General features: G+C 41.3%; 1 protein-coding gene across 1 annotated transcript in view; it reads left to right on the plus strand.

The window, feature by feature from the left end:
* Nucleotides 1-25,889, plus strand: part of PACS1 (phosphofurin acidic cluster sorting protein 1) — a 155,133-nt gene that overhangs the window by 96,985 nt on the left and 32,259 nt on the right. The window contains exon 2 of the mRNA XM_059932069.1: nucleotides 19,465-19,552. Within this exon, the coding sequence (XP_059788052.1) occupies nucleotides 19,465-19,552 (88 nt within the window). The remainder of the gene's footprint in view (nucleotides 1-19,464; nucleotides 19,553-25,889) is intronic.

A 25,889-nucleotide genomic window follows, 5' to 3' on the forward strand; every position in this document is an offset into this window, starting at 1 on the left:
AATACATAATTGTTTTTATCATTCGCTTGAATATTTGTCTTCCTAAACAGTGTATTATTTAGTGTTGTGTGTTTTGAGCTTTATGTACATGGATTCATATTGGGTGTATTCTGTTTTCTTACTGTTGGGTATGTCTGTAATTCATTCATTTCCACAGATGTGTAAGTAGTATTCCATTGTATTACTGTGTATGCATGTATGTTGATAGACATTTGTGGTGTTAATGAGTTTTTTGTTTGATTTTTTTTTTGTTTGGGGTTTTTGCGGGGGGAGTCACAAATAGTCATGCTAAAGACATTTTTGTGCATGTCTCCTGGTGGGTTATATCTATTAATATTCACTGTACTACAAATTAGAATAGAAATGTTTAAAATGTTTACTTATTAACTTATTTAAAAAACAATGATTTTAAAATTAAAGTAATAAAATAAAAATTAAAAATTAACATTTTTCTGAAAGAAAAACTGTGGTTTCCAAAACCAATTAATGAGAAATATGGCATGGTTTTACATTTTTTTCAAATCTTTTTACTGTCTTAATAGAAAACCACTGATTTCTCGTGTCTGCTTCTGCATTCGATTTGTTAGTGTCACACATGAGTGGAAAACACTGCATATTTGGGAGAGAGTGAGAGTGAAAGAGGAAATAACACCTTAGAATTATTTTGAAAATAGTTTTGACCTTGCATACCTCCTGAAAGGATTCCAAGTGTTCCAGACCATACTTAGAGAACTACTGCCCTAGGGTCTGTTCACAGACTAAGCCCCAGCGTGTGTGCATCCTCTGCCTTTGCTTTGTAAAGCCAAACTCTGAAAAAGTAGATAGACCAAGTTGCCCTCCCACCAGCAGTGTTTAATTGTTCTGATCACCGTAATCACATCACCTGATGTTGTCAGATTTATAATTTTTGCTCCTCCAGTGGAAGTGAAATAGTATCTCCCTGTGGTTTGATCTGCATTTTCCTTATTACTGATTGGTTTGGGCATCTTTTTATATGTTTATTAGCTATCTGCTTTCCTTTCCTGTTAAGTGCCTATCTAGTATTTTTCAGCTGTAATTCAAGTTTCATTCTTCCTTGTAAAGTGAGATAAAATGTTTTTTGTTTAAAATACTCATTACAGAGTCAAATTGACCATTCTCATTACATATTTTTATTTGAGCAATAATTTTAACATGTGAGGGAAATATTTGAGATTTAAAACATGGTTTAGGCTTCTCCTTGATTTCTTTAAGTAGCCGTTAAGTTGCACTTTTGCAGGGGAGAACATGTGTTTGGTTTGGTTTGTTATAATATTCAGCATTTAGCATCTATACCCATTCTAATTGGAGGGAATGTATTTGGCTGAAGAGGTTTCTATTTTTTATGTCTCATCTCTTTGAGCCTGTAAAGTGGAAATAGTGTATTCAGTTCCAGTATTCTGGGATTCTAATCTACTTTGTTTAATCTTTACCCTTATATGAATGGGCTTAGAATTAGTTTTATGGATTTTTTTTCCTCATTTAAACCGTAGATACTTTTAATTTTTTTTATTTTTAAAATTATTTATTTTATTTTATTTATTTTTGGCTGCGTTGGGTCTTTGTTGCTGCATGTGGGCTTTCTTTAGCTGTGGCGAGCAGGGGCTACTCTTCGTTGCGGTGCATGGGCTTCTTATTGCGGTGGCTTCTCTTGTTGCGGAGCACGGGCTCTAGGTGTACAGGCTTCAGTAGTTGTGGCATGCGGGCTCAGTAGTTGTGGCTCGCGGGTTCTAGAGCACAGGCTCAGTAGTTGTGGCGCACGAGCTTAGCTGCTCCATGGCATGTGGGATCTTCCCTGACCAGGGCTCGAACCTGTGTCCCCTGCATTGGCAGGCGGATTCTTAACCACTGCATCACCAGGGAAGTCCTGATACTTTTTAAATAAGTGCCTTTTAGTGATTGATTATAGCCCTCTGATTTCTTTTTTTATTGAAGTATAGTTTATGTACAATGTTATATAAGTTACAGGTGTACAATATGGTGATTCACAATTTTTAAAGGTTATACTCCATGTATAGTTGTTGTAAAATACTGGCTATATTCCCCATGTTGTACAATATATGCTTGTAGCTTATTTCATACCTAATTGTTTGTACCTCTAAATCCCCTACCCCTATATTGGCCCCACCTCTCTCCTCTCCCCACTGGTAACCACTAGTTTGTTCTCTATATCTGTGAGTCTGCTTCTTTTTTGTTATATTCACTAGTTTGTCGTATATTTTAGATTGCACATATAAGTGATATCATATATTATTTGTCTTTCTCTGTCTGGCTTAGTTCACTTAGCATAGTACACTCCAAGTCCATCCATGTTGCTGCAGATGGCAAAAGTTTCACTCTTTTTTATGGCTGAGTAGTATTCCATTGTATGTATGTATGTATATATATATATATACCACATCTTTATCCATTCATCTGTTGATGGACACTTAGGTTGCTTCCATATCTTGGCAATTGTAAATAATGCTGCTATGAACATTGCGGTGCATGTATCTTTTCAAATTAGTATTTTGGGGGTTTTTTGGATATATACCCAGGAGTGGAATTGCTGGGTCATATGGTAGTTCTATTTTTAGTTTTCTGAGAAACTTCCATTCTGTTTTCCACAGTGGCTGCACCAACTTACATCCCCACCAGCAGTGCACAAGGGTTCACTTCCCTCCACATCCTCACCATTTTTATTTGTGTTCTTTTTGATGATGGTCATCCTGACAGTTGTGAGGTGATATCTCATTGTGGTTTTGATTTGTATTTCCCTGATGATTAGCGATGTTGAGCATCTTTTCATGTGCCTGTTGTATGGCCCTTTGATTTCTGTTCAGCCTGTTTCTTTTACTCAAATTGTTTATTTTTTAATTTATGGATTTTCAAAACTAGAAAAAATAGTATGGTGAATCCCCCATGTACCTGTCACCTAGTTTTAATAATTATCACTATTAAAAAATCTTTCTCCTAAAATGGAAATATATTTTTTGGTAAGAAAAATAGATATTTTAAAAATGTAAACAATACAAAAAAACTTAAAGAAGAAAATAAGAATAAGGTGGAATCCCACTGCCCAGCAATGACCACTGTCAGAATTTGTTTGAACGATCTTCCATTTGTGTGAAAACTGAATGTGAGAGATTTAACAAAAATGGAATTATACCATAATTATTATATTATGTTTTCTCAATTTAATATGTATAGATCTACATCATCCCTTACAGTAACTATACATTGCTTTTTATATAAATATAATATTTATTAATCAGTTCCCTATGTGTACTGCTCTATTTATCTTCTTATATAAATTTCTAAAAATGGGATTATACTTTCAAAAGGTATGCATATTAAAATTTTAATACTTATTATGAAACTGCTCTCTAAAAACTGAAAATTGCTAGTAGGTTTCATTCCTGCCAGCGGTACATTAGAGTGCCTTTTTCCCATATTCTCACAGCCCTGGGTCTTGTCACTCTTTCTCATTTTTTCAGTATGGTTGATATTTGTATTTATCTGATTAGTAGTAAAATTAAATATCTGTTTATGTTTTTCTCACCACTCCTTTTTCTTCCTTTGTGAATTGCCTGTTAATATTCTTTGCCAATTTTTATTTTGAGGTATTTGTTTTTTCTGTTGATTTGTAATAACTCTTTGCATATTAAGGATTTGACATTTTATCATATCACAAATATTTTTCATTGTAGCTATTAAAATCTTTAAATTTTTTTGGCTACGTCTAGATTTCTTTTTTTATTATTGATTTTGCTATATAGAAGTTTTCTATTTTTATGTGTATCAGTCAATTCCTTTATGGGTTCTGATTTGGTGTGATGCTTAGAAAGCCTTTCCCCACCAGAAGATTATTTTTTTAATTGTCCATATTTTCTTCTGCTACTTTTATGGCTTTCTTTTTTCTATTTAAATCTTTAATCCAGCTGAAATTTACTTTGGTGTAAGGAATAAGATAGGGATCCATCGTTGTTTTTGTTCAAATAGCTAGCCAGTTTTCCAGTACTATTTATTAATTGAGTAATTCATCTATTTCTTGCATACAGTAAATTCCTATTTATACTTGGGTCTAATTTTGCACTCTGTTCTCTTCCATTGATCTCTTTGTTTATTCTTTTCTCAATACCAAGGTATTTTAATTACTTTGGCTTTAGAATACAGGTTAATATCCTATTGGGTCAAGCTCTCTTCGTTATTCTTTATCCCTAGAAGTTTCTTGGCATTTTTCTTTTCTTTCTTTTTTTTTTGTTACTATGAAATTTTTAAAACCTACAGAAAAGTAGAGAGAAGAGTTTAGTGCAGCCCCATATATATTAATCTCCTACCTTGAGCAATTTTTAAAATTTTGTCCTATTTATTTTTTTCTGAAGCATTTTGAAGTTAATTAGGAAATCATTTCCTCCTTGAATACTGCAGCAAGCATCTCTACCTACTTTCCAATCATATTTATTTTTGATTAATTAACTTATTTTTGGCTGCATTGGGTCTTCGTTGCTGCCCCAGGCTTTCTCTAGTTGCAGCTAGTGGGGGCTACTCTTCGTTGCAGTGCGCAGGCTTCTCATTGCGGTGGCTTCTTGTTGCGGAGCACGGGGTCTAGGCACATGGGCTCAGTAGTTGTGGCGCACGGGCCCAGTTGCTCCGCGGCATGTGGGATCTTCCCGGATCGGGGATGGAACCCGTGTCCCTTGCATTGGCAGGCGGACTCTTAACTACTATGCCACCAGGGAAGTCCCTCCAATTATATTTAATTACTGGTTAGCATCCGCATTAAGCAAACTTCTGATTTTTATATATTTATTTTGATATTTTCTTAATGACTCTGCTAGCTTTTTGGTTGATTCTCTTGAGTTCTAGTACACAGTCACACACCTGCAGATGGGATAGTTTTGTCTCCTCCTTCAGCTTCTATATCATTTATTTCTAATTACTTCAGCCAGCTTTTAAGACCAGTTTTATATAAGTAGCAGAGATAGGCCTATATATTGTTCCTGTCTTCAGAAGGAATGCTCTCGTCTCTCACCTTCAATCCTGATGCTGACTATATGGAAAGTATATATGTTTAAAGTTTATGTTAAGGAGGTATTTTTCTATTGTTCTTTTCCCAAGGGTCTTTTTAAATTAGGAATGCATGTTGAATTTGATCAAATCCCTTTTCAGCATCTAATAAAATAATTGTATTTTTTCTCGAGCTTATTAATGTGATAACATGTATTACTAAGTCCCTAATATTCAACCGTGCCTGCCTTGGGAGTCTCCTTGGATATGATATATATTTTTTTCATATATTTTATTGGTTCTTGCCCCTGTTATTTTTGGCTGCACCCTAGAGGGTTTTGTTTGTTTGTTTTTGTTCTTCCCACACATGCCCTCTACCTCTGTCACTGAAACACATGGATTAAGGGGTTGTCACAATGAGAGACAGTAATTTAAGTGACTAGGACTTGTCCGATGCTGACGGCATGTACACTTTTTGAGCACTTCTGATGTGCCAGGCTCTGTGCTAGGTGCTTTCCCATTTGCTAGTTCACACGGCAGTTCTGTTTTATAGATGAGAGAACGTACACTTCAGTCTCTTCTGTCTTACTAAGGGGCTACAGACCTGAGAATTTTCCTGTCTGATTTTAATAGGTAAGCCCCCTCCGCACCTCCCCATACATTCGAGGCCTGTTTTCCTATCCAGAAGACTATCATCAAGAACTTTGTAGAAAGAGGGGAAAATGTTATAAATCTTGTTGGTATGTGCAAGTGATTGGCATTTATACTCCAAAGATAAACATATGCTGAGTAGCTGAAAATTAGGGATTTATTCATAACCTTACATTCCTCTGCTTCGTAGAGTCATATCCGATGGCTGGGGAATAAAACTTGTCTAAGCATCTTCCTGGGTTCTGTTTCTTGTTTGGGTCTAAGTTTTTCTCATTCTCTGGTGTTTCTCCATTTGAACAATGCCTAGTGCCATCTGATTTCTTGCGAGACAGTTAGAGACAGGAAATCTTTTTTCCTCTTATCCATTCACTGGAAAATCCACCCTCCTCTGCATCTCATTCAGCCCATCTCTTCCAAGTTGTGCCTTTCCGGGTGATAATTTAGTCGCTTTACTCTTTAAAAATCTGTTTTAAGGCTACTCATTTTAAAATAATAATGCCTTAGTTAATTGTTTCACAGTGAAAATTATGCTATTTCACGTGAAGTAATAATTTCAATATCTACATAGTCAAGTAACTTTGTAAGCAGTAAAATACACTGCTCAGAAATTTACCTTTCACGTTATTGTTATTGAAGCTCATGCAGACTTCTACAGGCGCCCTGTTAAAATGGAGACAGTTTTAGAAATGGAGTTACTCTCACAAAGAAAAACCTTTCCCATAATTTTTTTCTATTGATTTGCACTTTATCCTGATAAATGCTGTTGTAGGGGGAAGGCAGAGCTCACTCTTCCCATTTTAGGATTAAAGAACTGCAGGGGAGAAAAGCGAGGCTTGCTCACGTGACACAGCCATTTCTTGTTGGGACAAAAGAATGATCCAGGTCACTTGGCTTCTGGTCCAGCATTTATCTGCTCTGGTCCCAAGAGGACCGTCAGTTTGGCTCAGAGACTAGCTCTTCAGCTTTTTATTTCATCCAGATCTTTGTTTCTCCTTTCTTTCCCCTTTTCTGTCTAAAATATGGCCACTTCATTGTTCACTGATACCCTATCAGAATGGGGATGGGGGCCAGGGATGGAATATGAGACTGTTTCTCTCCTGGTGAGCCCCCTCTAGTTCTGATTTGCTTGGGGATAAGTTTGAAACAGCTGTTAAATGCAGATTGGAGATCATCTGTAGACAGCACTTAAGGCTGTTTCTCTTTGATCTTACAGCAAAGCACAAACTAGAATAATTTAGAAGGTTTCAAAAGATTCTTATTATATTTTTGTTCCATTTTCTACCTAGTTATCAAGCTTTATTTTTATTCTTTCAGATTTAGTCTAATAGGATCTAAAGATAACAATTTCTTGAGAGAATTTACTTGGGCTCAAATAATATATATCCTCACTGAAGCTGCAGCTCAATTACTCGTGATCTTCTTTTATGTAATTTAGTACTTGTATTATGTATGCACTGTTACATTTGTTGGCAAATTTTTCAATATACTTAATTCCCATCTTCTCAAAAACTGCTCAAAAGCAGAGATTATGCCTCATGTTTCTATGTACCTCACATCTTCTAGCATAGAGCTGAAGTTCAGAGAAGATGTACAGTAAATGGTTGATGGAGATCCTGCTGGGCAAAGAGAAAGTCTTTAACCCAATTCTAGATGCCGTCAGTGTTCCTTCCTTCCTTCCTGTGGATGATCTCAGTGAAGATGTTCTCCACCAGGGGTCGAGTGCCCGTGAAGTGGGAGAGAAACGGCCCAGTGCAGGGAATGAGGGTAGAGACCAGGAGCTCCCTCCTCTTTACAAGGGCAGTTGCCTCACTGCTCTTATTGGAAGGAAGTTGATCCCATAGAAGAGCAAACCAAACACAGGCTTAAACAGTAAACAAGTAAGAGTGATGATGATGATGATGATGGTAATGCTGATGGGTCCAAGTGTAGCGTTTACTGCATCTCACCATATGCCAGGCCCTGTGCTGCCTTTCAGTCTCTCAGTTAATCCGGATCACAGTGTTATTAAGTAGAAAGGGTTATCTTCATTTTATGTGAGAAAACTGAGGCAAAGGGGTCACCAGGGTTACCGAACAAGGAAATAAGGGGTGGGATCAGGAAAAAATCAAGATGCAGAAGGAAGGACCACTTTGAGTAATCAGGGGACCCTGATTTGATGTTTTATTATTTTGTTAATAAGGGACTTAACTAAGATTTCCAAGTGGAGTCTTTAAAAATGACAGTAAACAAGTCCTGTTATCAATATATTTTCAAAATTCCTTTGCAGAGAGCAAGATTGTCTTTGAGCTGAATAACCTGGGATCCTCCTTTATAAGTCCTTTGGATTCCAGCCATCTCTGTGATACTGTTTTACTTTAAACCATTGATTTCTTTGAGTTCTAGTACCTAGAGGCGTGCCTTTCTCTGTCTGGCTTTTCTCTGACGTTCCAGAGGTGGACTAGCTGGGGAACCCCAGCCACACCTTCTATTTGAAACCCCCTTTGATTAAGGACTTTTAGCTAGAACTGCCCTCCCACCTCATCCCCAGATGAGGAGGTGGGTAGGAGGGTGGGGTACAGAGGGGTCTTCATTCAGCTCCCATATTTCTAAGTGGTGCTGTGGGACCTGCTTCCAACCCTCTGTACCCTGGAGATTCCTAGTTAGCTCTCTGAAGTGCAGAAGACTAGGGATTTGGTTCTTTTAGGGATCATGGAAAGAATCTTTTTTTCCTTCAACTTTTGAGAAATCTTCCTTTCCTTCCATAAGGATAGGAGTCGGGATTTCCTCATAGGGCATCACCCATTAAAACGGACTTTAGGAATAATTCAGCTGGTTATCTTAAAAGTATCTGGGAGCTGATGACTAAAGTCCTAACATCTTGGGAATCTATTCCCATATAATAATAATAGGTTTACCGGGACTTCCCTGGTGGCGCAGTGGTTAAGAATCCACCTGCCAATGCAGGGGACACGTGTTCGAGCCCTGGTCCAGGAAGGTCCCACATGCCGCGGAGCAGCTAAGCCCGTGTGCCACAACTACTGAGCCTGCACTCTAGAGCCTACGAGCCACAACTACTGAGCCTGCATGCCACAACTACTGAAGCCCGTGTGCCTAGAGCCCGTGCTCCACAGCAAGAGAAGCCACCGCGATGAGAAGCCCACTTGCCGCAACTAGAGAAAGCCTGCGCGCAGCAACGAAGACCCAACGCAGCCAAAATAAATTAATTAATTAAAAAAAAAAAAGAATAGGTTTACCTGCATATAACAAAAAATAAGAAAAGATTTATATAAGATAGCAGCTTATTGCTTTCTTACATAAAAAATAAAAAATCCAGAGGTGAACAGTCCAGGGCTGTTAGAGCAGCTCCCATGGTGTCATCAGGAATCCTGGCTCCTCTCTTTCTAATTGACGTTCCTGACACATGGATTGAATTATCACAGTTTCCTCATGGTCCAAGTTAGCTGCCGGAGCTCAGGCCATCAGCCTGCATCACAGACCAGAAGAAGGAGAAAGGACGAGAGAGGGTCCTGTCATGTGAGTGAGCTCCCTTAAAAAAAAATCTTCCCACACGTCCTACCTAATACGTCCACTTACACGTTGGCCAGATTTCAGTCACGTGTTCTCACCTAGCTGCAAAGGAAGCTGGAAAGCGTGGTATTTTATTTCAGGAAGCAACATGCTCAGCTAAAAACTGGTGCTCTGTTATTAAGTAGGAACGGGAAGATAGATGTTGGGTAGGCAATTAGCAGACTCTAGCACACTGGGTAGAACCTTCCTTTTAAAACAAAACAGCTTTGGACTTCCCTGGTGGTGCAGTGGTTAAGAATCCTCCTGCCATTGCAGGGGACACGGGTTCAATCGCTGGTCCGGGAAGATCACACATGCCGCAGAGCAACTAAGCCTATGCACCACAACTACTGAAGCCTGCGCACCTAGTGCCCGTGTTCTGCAACAAGAGAAGCCACTGCAAGGAGAAGCCCGCACACCACAATAAAGAGTAGCCCCCGCTCACCGCAACTAGGGAAAGCCCGTGCGCAGCAACGAAGACCCAATGCAGGCAAAAATAAATAAATAAAATATAAATAAATTTTAAAAACAGCTTTATTGAAGTATAATTGATATACAATAAACTGCACATATTTAAAGTGTATAATTTGACAACTTTTGACACAAATACACTGTGAAACCATCACCACAATGAAGATAATGAACATATCCATCACTCCAAATGTACCCTTTGTAATTGCTCCTTCCCACCCCCTCTGTGTCGGGGGTCCCCAAGATCACTGCCAGGTTTGATTTTTTTTTTTTAATTAATTTGTTTGGCTGCATTGGGTCTTTGTTGCTGTGCACAGGCTTTCTCTAGTAGCGGCGAGTGGGGGTTACTCTTCATTGCAGTGCACAGGCTTCTCACTGTGGTGGCTTCTGTTGTTGTGGAGCATGGGCTCTAGGCACAGGGGCTTCAGTAGTTGTGGCTCGTGGGCTGTAGAGCGCAGGCTCAGTAGTTGTGGCACACGGGCTTAGTTGCTCCGCGGCATGTGGGATCTTCCCGGACCAGGGCTTGAGCCTGTGTCCCCTGCATTGGCAGGCGGATTCTTAACCACTGCGCCACCAGGGAAGTCCAGGTTTGATGATTCTTAGGAGAACTCACAGGACTGAGAATATAGTTGTAGTCACAGCTATGATTTATTTCAGTTACAGGATACAAAAGCCAAGTCAGGGGGAAAAGTGTATGGATAAAGTCTAGAGGAAACCAGGTGCAAGATTCCAAGAGTCCTTACCCATTGGAGCCACACAGGACATAATTCCTCCAGCACTGGATTGTGACAACGCATATGAAATGTTCTTACCAGGGAAGCTCCTTAGAGACGTACTGCCCAGATTCTTACTGGGGGCTGGCCAGTTGGGTACTCTCTTCCTAGCACATACCAAAATTCCAGACTCCCAGAGGGCAACATGTATTCAGCATAAACCACATCATTTGTAAAAAACAGTTTAGGCACAGAGAGCCACTCTTACCAGTTCTGGAAGCCCTCCCAAGATCCAAGTACCAGATGTCAGGCAAGGGCCCATCTTGTAAGCAGGCCTTTTCTCAGGCCTGCTAGTTAATGCTTTTCTGTATACCACCACCCCCTCCCCATCCTAAGGTAACCACAGGTCTGCCTTCTGTCACTAAAGGTTTGCATTTTCTAGAATAATTTGTACCTCTTTTTTGGCTTCTTTCACTCAGAATTATTTTGAGTTCATTCATGTCATGTGCATCAGTAGTTCATCCTTTTTTACTGTTAAGTAATATTCCATTGTATGGATATACCAGTTTGTTTATCCATTCATCTGTTGGTGGACACTTAGGTTGTTTCTAGTTTGGAGCTATTTCAAATAAAGCTGCTGTGAACATTCAGGTACAGTTCTTTGTATGGGAATATATATTTCCTTTTCTCTTGGGTAAATACACAGGAGTGGAATGACTGGATCATATGGTAGGTGTCGGTATAACTTTTTAAGGAACTGCTGAACTGTTTTCCAGAGTGACTGTACATTTTACATTCCCGTCCACAGTGTGAGTTTCAGTTGCTCCACATCCTCACCAACAGTGAGTAATGACCAGTCTTTTAAATTTAGATTTTCAAACAGGAAGGTAGTGGTCTCTCATTATGATTGTAATTTGCGTTTTCCTAATGACTGATAAGGTTGAGCATCTTTTCATATGTCTTGCCTTCTGTATACCTTCTTTGGTGAAGTGTTTGATCAAAACATTTGCCCATTTTTTTCACTGGGATGTTTGTTTTCCTAACATCAAAACTTGAGAATTCTCTACATATTCTGGACACAAATCTGTTATCAAATAGGTGATTTGCAAGTATTTTATCCCACTCTATGGCTTGTCTTTTCATTCTCTTAATAGCATCTTTCAAATTCATTTTGACAAAGTCCAATTTTCTCATTTTTTTCTTCTAGGGATTGTTCTTTGGTGTCATGTCTAAGGAATCTTTGCCTAACCCAAGGTTCCAAATATTTTCTCCTGTGTTTTTTCCTTAGAAGTTTTATAATTTTATGTTTTACATTTAGATTTATAGTCCATTTTGAATTAATTTCTGTAGACAATTTAAGGTATGAATTGAAATTCCGTTTTTTTTTATATGGGTATCTACCTCAAACAATGTATGTCTCTCTATTTAGGTCTTCTTTAACTTCTCTCAGCAATGTTTTATAATTTTCAGTGTGCAGGTCTTGTACGTTATTTGTCAGATTTATCCCTGTATATGTCATTTTTTTGGATGCAGTTGTAAATTGTATTTTTTCAAGTTTCAGTTTCTAATTATTTGTTGCTAGTATATAGAAATACCATTGATTTTTGTATATTGATTATATTGATCTTGTTTCCTGCAACTTTTCTAAACTTACTTATTATTGTAATATTTTTTGAAGATTACATCAAATTTTCTATATAGATAATCACATCATCTGAAAATAAATTCCAATCTTAGATACCTTTTTTTTTTCTTAATTTATTTGGTTGCACTGGGTCTTAGTTGCAGCAGGTGGGCTCCTTAGTTGCGGCATGCAAACTCTTAGTTGTGGCATGCATGTGGGATCTAGTTCCCTGACCAGGGGTCAAACCCAGGCCCCCTGCATTGGGAGCGTGGAGTCTTAACCACTGTGCCACCAGGGAAGCCCTGCATTCCTGAGATAAAACCTACTTGGTCGAGGTATATTATTCTTTTTACATATATTGATATTTTAATATATTGTTTATAATATTTTGGATATATTGAGTTAAATAAAATATATTATTAAAGTTAATTTCACCTTTCTTTTTACTTTTTTAGAATTATGGCTATCAGGAGAAATTTAAATTACAAATGTGGCTTGCACTATATTTCTGTTGGACAGGAAGTTTACAGTCAGGATACAGGGATAGAGCTAACATTGAAACAGATTTGCTGTCTCCCAGTTCCTTTCCTCCCATTCTCTTTTAAATTTATTCCGGTTAGGCTTTCGTTTTCACTCTTCCAGTGAAACTGCCCTTGTTGAGGTCCTCAGTGGCTTCCATATCGCTAAATTCAGTGATCAGTTTTCAGTGCCCCTCTTGACCCATCAGCAGCAAGTGATACAGCTGACCATTCCCTCTTGGCTTCTAGAATATCGCGTTCGTTTGATATTCCCCCTGCCTCACTGGTTAATTCTTCTTCATATCCTTTGCTAGTTCATCCTCTTCATCTCTCTGTCTTAATGTTGAAATATTCTTGGGCTCAATCCTGGTCCTCTTCTCTGTATACTCACTCGTCCTCATGATTTTAAATTCCATCTTTATGCCGCACTTCCGTCTTGATGTTCCCAGCCCACAGGCAGACTTGTGTATCTCACTCTCTGCTCAACATCTCTACTAGACATCTCAAATTTAAAATGTCCAAAATTGAACTCTCGATCTTAAACTCCCAAAACCTGCTTTGCCCAGAGTTTTCCCCATCTCAGTTAATAATAACCCCATCTTTCCAGATGTTCAGGCCCCAAAGCCTGTATCTTCAACAATATATCCAAAATTCAAACCATTTTTCACCACCTCCACTGCCCCTACCCTCCAAACCTCTGCCGTCTGTTGCTTGCACTACTGCAGTTGCTTTCTAACTCTCAACCTTTTCCCCTTTTCCCCTTTTCCCTTTGCTTCCCTCCATCCTGTCCTAATAGAACAGCTAAAAGAATCCTATCAAAATGTAAAACAGGTCATGTCTCTCTCACTTAAAGCCAATGGCTCCCCATTTGTTGCAGAGTAAGAGCCAAATCCTTACTGTGGTTTACAAGGCTTTGCATGGCTGGTATGGCTCCACTACCCACAAGGCATGTGTTTGACCTTGTCCCACACCACTGTCACCCTTGCTCCCTCTGCCTCAGCTCCACTGGCCTTAATATTTCTCAAGCAGACCAGGTGTGCTCCTTTGCACTTCTTTCCCTTAATCTAGAACTTCTCAGTGAGGCCTACCCTGACCACCTTACTTAAAATTACAACGCTCCCTGCCCTCCTCTGCCTCACACTCACAATCCCCCTCACCTAGCTCTATCTTAACACAATCTAACATACTATGTAATTTATTTAATAATTATGTTTATTGTTATTGACTGTCTTTTCTCTAGAACATAAATTCCATGACAGGAATTTCGTCTGCATTGTTTACTGATGCATCACAAGTGACTGGAACAGTGCCTGGCTCAGCGTAGGCTAATGGATGACTGACAGAGTAATGTGACAGAACTGTAATTCAGACCAGCTTATGTCTGACTCGAAAGCCTTCATTCTGCTCTTAAAAATTTTTTTTTGATGTGTAGTTTGTGTACAGTGTGATGCGTGGGTCTTGAATATAAAGCAGCTCTGTGGATTTTTGCAGTGTGAATATCCATGTGGCCACCGTCATGGGTGTCTCAGTCACCCCAAAGGGTTCCCTTATGACCCTTCCCAGTCAATGTCTCCACCTGCCTCAGTTACTGAACTGGCTCCTATCGCCATGCATTGGTCTTACCTATCCTTGAACTTCATATGAGTGGAATCATATAGTCTTTTGTGTCTGCCTTTTTTAGCTTAGCACAGTGTTTTTGAAGTTTGTCCATGTTGTCCCATGCATCAGTAGCTTGTCGTCTTTGTATGCCACAATTCGTTTGTCCATCCTGTTAGTGGACACTTAGGCTGTTTCCAGTTTAGGGCTGCTCTGAACATTCTGTCTTTGTGTGGCCTGTGCCCTCATTTTTCTCGGCTTCTCTTGGGACCTGGGCAGAGGAATAGGCATATATTTAATATCTACTAATAAACTACCAGGTAGTTTCTCAGATATCTGTATGATTTTGCACTCTTACCAGCCATGTAGGGGACTTCTGGTTAGTCCACATCTTCACTAGCACTTGGAATTACCAGTCTTTATGATTTTAGTGCAAAGTTATTTTCTGCTGTAGAAAAACTGATTAAAACTGGAGTCTGGTCAGGGAAGGACTCTTCTTTCAGGCCTTGGGTACTGTATTTTTACTGCATATGAAGTGCCCAACCAATAAAACATATGGTAACAAAAAACCCTAGGATCAGCATCTAACTCAGCCTCTTACTTGTTGAGACACCTCTGTCGGAACATCTTGCCAGACTCAGTCATCCTCAGAACTATATCTGGGACCATTTCAATCAGTATTGTGTGAGTGAGTGTGGGTTTAAGGAGAAATGTGTCTTATTTACTCAGAGTTTTTCCATTATATTAAGATATATGGGGCTTCCCTGGTGGCGCAGTGGTTGAGAGTCTGCCTGCCAATGCAGGGGACACTGGTTCAAGCCCTGGTCTGGGAAGATCCCACATGCCGCGGAGCAACTGGGCCCGTGAGCCACAATTACTGAGCCTGCGCGTCTGGAGCCTGTGCTCCGCAACAAGAGAGGCCGCAATAGTGAGAGGCCCGCGCACCGCGATGAAGAGTGGCCCCCACTTGCCGCAACTGGAGAAAGCCCTCGCACAGAAACGAAGACCCAACACACCCAAAAAAAAAAAAGAAATAAAGAAATAAATTTTAAAAAAAAGATACATGTTGAAAATATTTACTTGTAATTAAAATAATTTCTTCTTATCTTCAAATAAGTGCCCTGTACTAATTTTAATTGGGTTCTGACCTAAGATAAACCTAAGTTTGCATCTTGGCTCAACCACTTTTTTGTGTGACCTTGGGCAAGTTTCTTAATCCTTCTCAACATCCTTATCTGTAAGATGTAGAGTACCCCACCCCTTAGAATGGTTGTAAGACTTACATGAAATAGTGAAATGTATCTCAAGCAACTGGTACATGGTAGATGCTTAATGAGTCACATTTTCTTATGCTTTGAAGAACCAGAATACATTTAAGTCCCCACATCCCCTTGAGTGATACCATTAAAAACAAACAAAAAGACCTGTTGAACTGATTGCCAATAGTATGGAAATCAATGTGGCATGTCTGGTTTCTGAGCGAACACTAAACACATCCAGTCTTGCTATTATTTTGTTACCTAAGGTACTAGATCATTGTTGGCTTTCTTCTTTTATACAATTTTTTTTTTATAAATTTATTTATTTATTTTTGGCTGTGTTGGGTCTTCGTTTCTGTGCAAGGGCTCTCTCCAGCTGTGGCGAGCGGGGGCCACTCTTCATCGCGGTGCACGGGCCTCTCAATGTCGCGGCCTCTCGCATTGCGGAGCACAGGCTCCAGACGTGCAGGCTCAGTAGTTGTGGCTCACGGGCTTAGTTGCTCCCTGGCATGTGGGATCTTCCCAGACCAGGGCTCGAACCCGTGTCCCCTGCATTGTCAGGCAGATTCTTTTTTTTTTTTTTTTTTTTTTTTTTATTTCAAGGTGTCCCCAGGGCAAGATGCAGGGTGATTTATTTTATTTTATTTTTGGCTGTGTTGGGTCTTCGGTTCATGCGAGGGCTTTCTCCAGTTGAGGCAAGTGGGGGCCACTCTTCATCGCGGTGCGGGGACCGCTCTTCATCGCGGTGCGCGGGCCTTTCACTATCGCGGCCCCTCCCGTCGCGGGGCACAGGCTCCAGACGCGCAGGCTCAGTAGTTGTGGCTCACGGGCCCAGCTGCTCCGCGGCATGTGGGATCTTCCCAGACCAGGGCTCGAACCCGTGTCCCCTGCATTAGCAGGCAGATTCTCAACCACTGCGCCACCAGGGAAGCCCCTGGCTTTCTTCTTGACATAAGGTGCTGTGGCATAAAGGTTTGTTTATTTATTCACCAAATATTTATTGGTATATGATGTGTTTTTCCTTCCTAACAAAATTCCACCGTATTACCTATTACAATATTTTATATGTTATGTAAGAGGAAAGATGGTCCAGAGCCTCATGGGACATAGAAGAGCTGAGGCCAAGGAGTGTCACGTAAGTCGTTGCTTGTCTTCCCCGCCAGACTGTGTAATCTCCATGAGGCTATGGACCATGTCCTCTAAACACCCACTAACCCAGTGCCTGGCGTACAGGAGATGCTCTCTCAACGTGTGGAATGTGTGAGAGGGTGAAGGATCACAAGCAGAGGGGAAGAAACACGCGTGTTCCCAGTTTATTCCTGTGACTCTTCTTTTCTTGCAGTGAGTTTATTCAGCACCGGCGCATCCGTCTGTAGGTACTTTGGAAACAAACAAAAACCTAACTTATCAGAAGCATTTGTAATCAGCAGGCTTAGATGAGGAACGAAATTGGGCATATCCAGTCTTTTCCATTTGCTCACCCCAGTCGTGTTCCTTCCCTTTCCTTTCCAACAAGGCTTGAAAATCAGCTGAACAGTGTAGTTAGTGACATTTCTTAGTAGTCAACTATGTGAAATGTAATAATCCCTTGGGTGCTGGCAGAACCACAGTTCCTTTTGGGCCAGCACGTTTCTACTCTGAAGGGAAAGGAGAGACAAGTGATGCTGTGGGTAGCTGTTGATGGCCGGGGAGATGGGGCGGCGAGCATGAACCGTGGTGACTCCAGTTTAACAAACCTGAGCGTGTTTTAGGAGCACAGGTGCGGGAGCTCCAGTCATTGGCTGAGGAGGCAGCTGTGTAGTGGAGGCCTCAGGTCTTAAGAGGAGAAGCGTATTAGCTCCTACAGCTGCTGTAACAAATGACCACAGACTTCATGGCTTAAAACAAAACACACATTTATTTTCACAGTTCTGGAGATCAGAAGTCCAAAATGGGTTTCACTGGGCCAAAATAAAGGTGGTGGCAAGGCTGCGTTTCTTCTGGAGGCTCCAGGGAGCATCAGTTTTCTTGCCTTTTCCAGCTTCTAGAGGCTGCCTGTATTCCTTGGCCCCTGACCCTGGGGTTCTTCCATCTTCAGAGCCAGCCACACATCACTCCGACTTCTGCTTCCGTGGTCACATCTCATTCTCTGACTTGGGCCCTCCTACCTCCTTCTTATAAAGACTTGTGATTGTAGTGGACCCATCCAGATAATCCAGGATCATCTCCCCACCTTAATTTAATCACATCTGTGGAGTCTCTTTTGCCATGTAAAAAATTTACAGGTTCTGAGGATTAGGAGATATTATTTGCCTACCACAAGGAGATTGGAGTTAGAATCCAGCTCTGTCACTTACTAGCTGTGGGAATTTAGCTGAGTCACTACTCGGTTTAGAATGTGTTTCCCGGGACTTCCCTGGTGGCGCAGTGGTTAAGAATCCACCTGCCAGTGCAGGGGACACGGGTTCGAGCCCTGGTCCAGGAAGATCGTACATGCCACGGAGCAACTAAGCCCGTGCGCCACAACTACTGAGCCTGCGCTCTAGAGCCCGCGAGCCACAGCTACTGAGCCCATGTGCGGCAACTACTGAAGCCCGTGGGCCTAGAGCCGGTGCTCCGCAACAAGAGAAGCCACCGCAATGAGAAGCCCGCGCACCGCAACAAAGAGTAGCCCCCGCTCACCGCAACAAGAGAAAAGTCCATGTGCAGCAACAAAGACCCAACGCAGCCAAAAATAAATAAAATTTTTTAAAAAAGAATCTGTTTCCTCTTCTGTTATATGGGTAGAGCAGTGACCCCTGCCCCACCCCACCCCGCCGCCTACACACACACACACACACACACACACACACACACACAGAGTCATGTTTTTGAGGTCTGGATGAAATAATATATATGAAAAGACTTGATAGGCTTTCTTTTAGTTGATTTTGATTGTGACTTAAAGCAAAAGGAAAGAAAGAGTTTTATTTGCTTCGTGTTAGCAGATCTTAGCAAGTGTTTGGGGTGAGGGTGAATTCAAAATTAGAATTCAGTTCTGTTGATCTGGATTTGTCCCCCTTTTTTCATGAATTACATGAATTTCTTCAACATGTATTCTTGTTCACCTGGTTTTAGCTAGAGGCCGTTTTAAGGAAGTGTTAAACTTCATTAACAAATATTTGTTGAGCAGCTGTACTGGGCCCTGCCCTTTGGAAGAAGGCCCAGAGGTGAGAGAGTGGGCACGCGAGGAGCAGAAATGAATTCAGGGCGACTGGAGCTTAGAGAGTAAGGAGGAGGCCCAGAGGTGAGACCGATGGGAAACGGAGAAATGAGCACCAGACCGAGTCGGGGTCTCAGGACCTGACTCGGGTCGGCAGCATCCCACCTACAGCTTTCCATCCTCCAGAACCTCACCGGGGAAAAGGATGTTTTAAGTACTTGAACCACTCAAACCAGAAGCAGAAAGCCAGCATCTGCAGTTTCCCTCCCTGCTCCTCCTGGAAGCCCAGGGTAGCCCTGCATTGGGAGGCCAAGGTCGAGTCACATTAGAGATGCCAAGACTCCAGAGTGAGCGACAGTCCCATTGCTTTTAATCAAGGGGAATTTCCTCATTGTGGCACTGAAGATTTTCTGCATGTTTGAAGCAAAGTTTGGCTGAAATCGAATTTGTGGTCATTTAAAGCATTTCCTGCCAAATGGTTTCTGTTTTGTTTGTGTGGATTTTCTCTTCGTTGCTACAGATTTACGTCTGTAAATGTTTCAGTTGTGATTAGACATAAGGTGGAAGTGGAACTGGGCAAGCAAAATAAACACTGATGCCCCTCCCTGGTCTACTCCCCGCTCCCAGAAACTGCTCCCACATATTAGGAGTGAAAAGGCATCTTGGTTTTGGCTGGCGATAAAGGGGCATCCACAGACATTCATGGAATAATGTACCTTTTTGACACTTACCAAGTACAAAAGTTAAATAAGAGGGATGCTGTTTTACTGATGGTGGACACAGTAAACAGCATTTTAACATTCTTCCTTTAGGTAAAGCAGCATTTCCTCAACAGATTGTCACTTTTCTCATAAGTTCCTTACATTTGACTCGATCTTCTTTCTCTAAATTTTTCTAGGCTGTTCAGCTTGACCCTGAAGAAACTTGTCATGCTAAAAGAAATGGACAAAGACCTTAACTCAGTGGTCATCGCTGTGAAGCTGCAGGTGAGTTGAACAGGATTGTTTGTTCAAGACCCAAGGAAGCTAGATAACCTTGTGCCCACTGTCGGGGCTTCAGAGATGCTTGTAGGGGATCAGCTCTCCCGTCCTTCACTCAGCAAAGCAGGTGCAATAGTGGGAAGACGATTGAGCTCATGCGACCTACTGGCTCCCAGTTCTGCATCTTAGTTAAAGCACTCAGTCGCTTTAAACCTTAGTTTCTTTGTCTGAAGGCTAAAAGTGGCTCTTCCTGCCCTGCCTGTCTAACAGGATTAGCATGAAGATCAGGAAATTCAGAAGTTACTAGGGTGGCTTGTGTAGGTTTCGGTCTTATTCCTGGGATTTCTGGGTATAAGGAGATGTATGGGTTGGGGAAGCAGCTTTGGCAGTTTTCTATAGGGTGGAAGAAACTTGTAGGTTATTATTTCAGACTTGACAGTTTAAAATTTACTGGGGCATTTTGTCTTCTGAGTCATCCCCACATTTAATTCCTTGAAATTACCTCAGTATCTCCAAGGGACCCAAAGTATTTCACAAACATTCATATTCTAAGCATTCGGAATTTCAGTTTCAGGAGAAACTGAACTCCAGAAAGGTCAGGGAATTTACCTGTTGCCAGGTGATACCAGGTGGCAGAAGTGGGACTAGAAACCAGAGAGCCAGTAACGTATGTAGACATTAAACTCCGACACCAGGGCTTCCTTAACCAATCAGTCCCTTTTAATGACGATCCCTAAAGCTTACTGAGCGTCTGAAGTGCCTCTGGAACCATTAAACGATGGAATCCTTCAGCTTAAGAATGGTGTATTTACTGAGTTCTATTTCATGGAAAAATAGTGAGCTGTAAGGAAACTCAATACTAACCAGAACATTTGATTACTGGCTCACCTGTTTGTTGTGCAGCAGTTTCTTGGCTTCACTACAACCCACGTCTGTAGCATTTTCGCAGTCTGTGAACCATACGCTGAGGTCCTCAGTTCTCTTTCTGAGATAAATACATTATGTTAATTTAGTCCTCAAAACTTGAAACACTTTAATTACTCCTTATGATTTCCTGTGTGTCCCTTATATTCAGACTCCCTGTTCATCTTTGTGCATAATTCCTCTCGATTCTGTGAAACGTTTCCAGACACTGTGGGTTGAAAAAACAAGTGTGGGACCATGATGGGCGAGTGGAAACTTGTGGTGTCTTTTCCTCCTTTCCCGATTTCGCACCTGTTTCTAGGTCGGGCAGGGTTCCAGTTTTCAGGAGTTATTTGCATAGCTAAAAGCAGTTGCTTTCCAGTGCAAACACTGTTGGTACAGTTTTGAAAGTTCCTTGCTGCTTTTGCATTCCCGCTGTTAAATGCCTTTGCCAAAAGAAATAATGTCTTTTATTTCCTGATTAAATATTTAACATTCTGTAAAATTTTAAATTATACCCAAAAGCTACAAATATCCTAAATTTTTTATTGCTTGACTTCCAAGCAGCTGAAAGTAATTACAGATGTTATCACATTCCTTTATCCAGTCACTTATTTATTCATTTACACATTTATCTAATAAATATTTACTGAGCACCTGTTATAGGCCAAGTGTTGTTCTAGGCACAGGGGATTCAGCAGCGAACAAAACACACCCAAACCCCTGCCTTTAAGGCCCTTTACGTGCTGATAGAGCATCAGTTCTCAAAATGAGTTCTGCAGAGCCTGGGCTCCCTAAGACCCTCTCTGGGGATACGTAAGATCCAAACTGTTTTCATGATAATACTGTGGCTTTACTTGCCCTTTCCACCACGTTGACATTTGCATTGAAGTTACAAGAGCAATGGCTGGTAAAATGGCTGGCTGGCCCTTAGTGCAAATCAGGGCAGCTGCACCAGAATGTCGGTAGTCATTGTATTGCCCACCATGGCAAACTAGAAGGAAGAGGGGAAAAGCCAGTTTTGCTTAAGAATGTCCTTGGAGAAGCAGTAAAAACTGTTAATGTATTTTGTCTCAGCCTTGGAATACGTGTCTTTTTAATAGTCTGTGTGATGAAACGGAAATGCACATACAGGGCTCCTGCTTCACAGAGGAGGCTACCGTTGCCTCGAGGACAAGTCCTCATACAGCTGAGCTGTGCACTGAAGTAGCTGCTTTTTCATGGAACACCATTTGTACTTGAAAGAGGGGCTTACAGACAAACTGGTTATTCAGACTCAGGTATTTGGAAGATACTTTCTTGAAAATGAAAAGAGTAAGCCCATTCAGAAAATGAACAGTTTCCCACTTTGAGGGAAACACCTGAGAATATTTTTGGCCAATAATAAATGACATTTGAGCTTTCAAGTGAAAATCAGAATTTTGGAAAACTTGTCTTTGTCACTGTAAGCTTAAAAGCTTCCCAGTTCTTTTTATTTAGTTAGTTATTTACTTATTTACTTATTTATTTATGGCTGCATTGGGTCTTCGTTGCTGCGCAGGCTTCCTCTAGTTGCAGCGAGCAGGGGCTACTCTTCGTTGCAGTGTGCGGGCTTCTCATTGCGGTGGCTTCTCTTGTTGCAGAGCACAGGCTTTAGGCACGTGGGCTCCAGTAGTTGTGGCACGTGGGCTCAGGAGCTGTGGCTCACAGGCTCTAGAGCGCAGACTCAGTAGTTGTGGCTCGTGGGCTCTAGAGCGCAGGCTCAGTAGTTGTGGCTCATGGTCTCTAGAGCGGAGGCTCAGTAGTTGTGGCGCACGGGCTTAGTTGCTCCGTGGCATGTGGGATCTTCCCAGACCAGGGCTCGAACCCGTGTCCCCTGCACTGGCAGGCGGATTCTTAACTACTGCGCCACCAGGGAAGTCCCAGCTTCCCAGTTCTTAAAGACTTTCCTAAAAAGGTCTGTAGTGATAGTAACTGTCGTGATTTTTTATATTGTGTAATGAGTAACATTTGAAAGATTTGCGTAACTCAGTGAACCAGTATTTTCCAAATGACCAATTCATGAGGTCACAAAATTGTGCTGGGTAAAGATCCATTCAAAGAACAAAACAGGTCAATGGATTGGATTTTATTTTTTACTTTTTGTTTAGAAATAATTTTAAATTTACAGAAGAGGTGCAGGAGTAGTACATAGAGTTCCCATATACCCCTCACGCAGCTTCTCCCAGTGTTAACATCTTTCTTAACCATGGTATTTATCAAAACTAAGAAATTATCATTGGAACAACATTATTAACTAAATTACAGAGTTTATTCAAATTTCCCAGTTTTTCCAGTGATATCCTTTTTCTGTTAAGTGACTGGATTTTAATATATAACAGACTATAAAACCTTATTGATATGGTTTCAGACTCTACTTTGCGACTAACCTTTTAAGAGACTACCACTTGTAGAGTTTTGGTATACTATCAAAGAAAAATAGTCCACCATTATTTGAAAAGGCTGTTAAAATGTTCTTCCTTTTTCTAACTTCGTATCTCTCTGAGTCTGGATTTTTTTAATATATTCAACCAAAACAATATTTTGTAACAGATTGGTTACAGAAACAGGTATGAGAACCTCATTGTCTTTTATTAAGCCAGATGTCAAAGAGATTCACAGAAGTGTAAAAGTATACCATCTGCCTCATACACAGCTGTTAGGTGTGTACGGTGGTGCAGCCACTGTGGAAAACAGTCTGGCAGTTCCTCAGAAGGTTAAACACAGAATTACCATATGACCTAGCAGTTCCACTCCTAAATATTACCCAAGTGAGATGAAGACATGTCCACACAAAACTTTGCACACAAATGTTCATGGCAGCATAATGGCTGAAAAGTGGAAACAACCGAAGTCCATTAATTGATGAATGAATAAATAAAATGTGATATATCCATACAATGGAGTATTACTTGGCAAGAAAAAAGAATAAAGTACAGGGACTTCCCTGGTGGCGCTGTGGTTAAGACTCCTCGCTCCCGGGCTTCCCTGGTGGCGCAGTGGTTGAGAGTCTGCCTGCCAATGCAGGGGACACGGGTTCGAGCCCTGGTCTGGGAAGATCCCACATGCCGCAGAGCTGCTGGGCCCGTGAGCCACGATTACTGAGCCTGCGCGTCTGGAGCCTGTGCTCCGCAACAAGAGAGGCCGTGATAGTGAGAGGCCCGCGCATCGCGATGAAGAGTGGCCCCCACTTGCCACAACTGGAGAAGGCCCTCGCACAGAAATGAAGACCCAGCACAGCCATAAATAAATAAATAAATAAATAAATAAAAATAATTAAAAAAAATAAAAGTGAATGGGAAAATTCCTCTAAAAAAAAAAAAAAGACTCCTCGCTCCCAGTGCAGGGGGCCTGGGTTTGATCCCTGGTCCAGGAACTAGATCCCACATGCATGCAGCAACTAAGAGTTCTCATGCCACAACTAAGGAGGCCGTGAGCCGCAACTAAGGAGCCTGCCTGCCACAACTAAGGAGCTCACATGCTGCAACTAAGACCCAACGCAACCTAATTAATTAATTAATTAATTAATTTTTTTAAAGAAAGAATAAAGTACATTCATGCTACAATATTGATGAACCTTGAAAACATACTAAATGAAAGAAGCCAGTCACAAAGGACCACATATTATATGATTCCATTTTATGAAATGTCCAGTATAGACAAATCCATAGAGTCAGAAAGTTAAATTAGTGGCTGCCTGGGGTAGAGGGATGGGAAGGTTGGCAGGGTGACAGACAGCTATGAGTATGGGGTTCCTTTTTGGGGTGGTGGAAATGTTGTAAAGTTGATTGTGTTCATGGTTGCACAACTCTGAATATACTAAAAGCCATTGAATTGCACACTTTAAATGGGCAGATGGTGTAGTATTTGAATTATATTCTAATAAAGTTGTTATATACATAAAAAAACTATGCCCTCTTCTTAATAAATTGTTTTTGCTTTGGAAAAGATATTTTTCATAAAAATATTTTTATGTAAACACATAATAGGTTCATTACAGTTATTTTTAAATGAATTAATACATATTTTTAATATCTCAGTTTTAATTCCTAGTGTGGTAAATATTGAAAGATACATGTGCATAAACAAAAGCTATTTGGGGTCCTCAGTGATTTTTAAGAGTGTAAAAAGATCCTGAGACTGCACAGTTTAAGATTAATCATTGTAGTGGAAGGAAAGAGACAATAAACATAAATTAATTAATCAATTAATTTTTTTTAAAAAAAGATAATTTTGAAATTGGACTCAAGTTGGTAGTGCCTGGCACCTGGAAGAAGCAAATACTGGGACCCACGAAGGGCTAAATCTTGGGAGAAGGTTGGTAAAGATGAGAACAGTGCTGTGCCATGCTTCGAAAGCGCCTGAGCTGGCCGTGACCCTGTGGCTGCACCACAGCTACATCCTGTTACCCGCACGCGCAACTGCACGTTCACAAGTTTGCAATTCAGATAATGCGTTTGGGATAGAAATGTTTACAGGTATTTATAGCATATATTTGGATAGTGAGAGTTCAAATAGTGAGGGCCGCTGCTGTTGGAAGGTGATATGTCCCGGAGGCAGGGAGATGGGGGGGGGTGGCGGGGCATGTCAGATAAATAAAATACGGTGAAGAGGATGGAACATGCCATGCCCTGGGGTGGAGGAAGTTACAAATCGTGTGTGGTGGTCAGGCGTGGCCTCATTGAGAAGATGACTTTCATGCAAAGACTTTGAAGGAGATGAGGGAGGAAGCCGTGCAAATATCGGGAGGAAGAACACTGCAGGCGGAGGGAGAAGCCAAGGCAAGGCCCTGAGGCAGGAACCTGCTGGCAGGTTTACGTCTGGCAGGGCGGAGAGGGGGTGGGGCGGCAGTGAGGCTGGAGGGGAGTGAGAGGAGGAGGGGATGAGGTCAGAGAGGTAGGGGGAAGGGTGTGCGCAGTAATGGCAAGGCCTCTGGCTTTCATTCTGTGTGAATTGGATGGGGTTTTTTTGTTTTTGTTTTTGTTTTTTTTTAGAAATTCTTTCTATTCATTTATTTATTTTTATTAATTTATTTACTTATGGCTGTGTTGGGTCTTCGTTTCTGTGCGAGGGCCTTCTCTAGTTGTGGCAAGCGGGGGCCACTCTTCATCGCGGTGCGCGGGCCTCTCACTATCGTGGCCTCTCTTGTTGCGGAGCACAGGCTCCAGACGCGCAGGCTCAGTAACTATGGCTCACGGGCCCAGTTGCTCCGTGGCATGTGGGATCTTCCCAGACCAGGGCTCGAACCCGTGTCCCCTGCATTGGCAGGCAGATTCTCAATCACTGCGCCACCAGGGAAGCCCCAAATTGGAGGGTTTTGAACAGGGAAGTGATGGGGTCATTCTGGCTGTCGTATGGAAGATAGACTGTAGGTGGGAAAGAGGGATCAAGAAGACCAGCTAATAGGCTCTGACACTGATTC

Source organism: Balaenoptera ricei, chromosome 8 (genome assembly GCF_028023285.1).
Source record: "Balaenoptera ricei isolate mBalRic1 chromosome 8, mBalRic1.hap2, whole genome shotgun sequence".
NCBI lineage: Eukaryota > Metazoa > Chordata > Mammalia > Artiodactyla > Balaenopteridae > Balaenoptera > Balaenoptera ricei.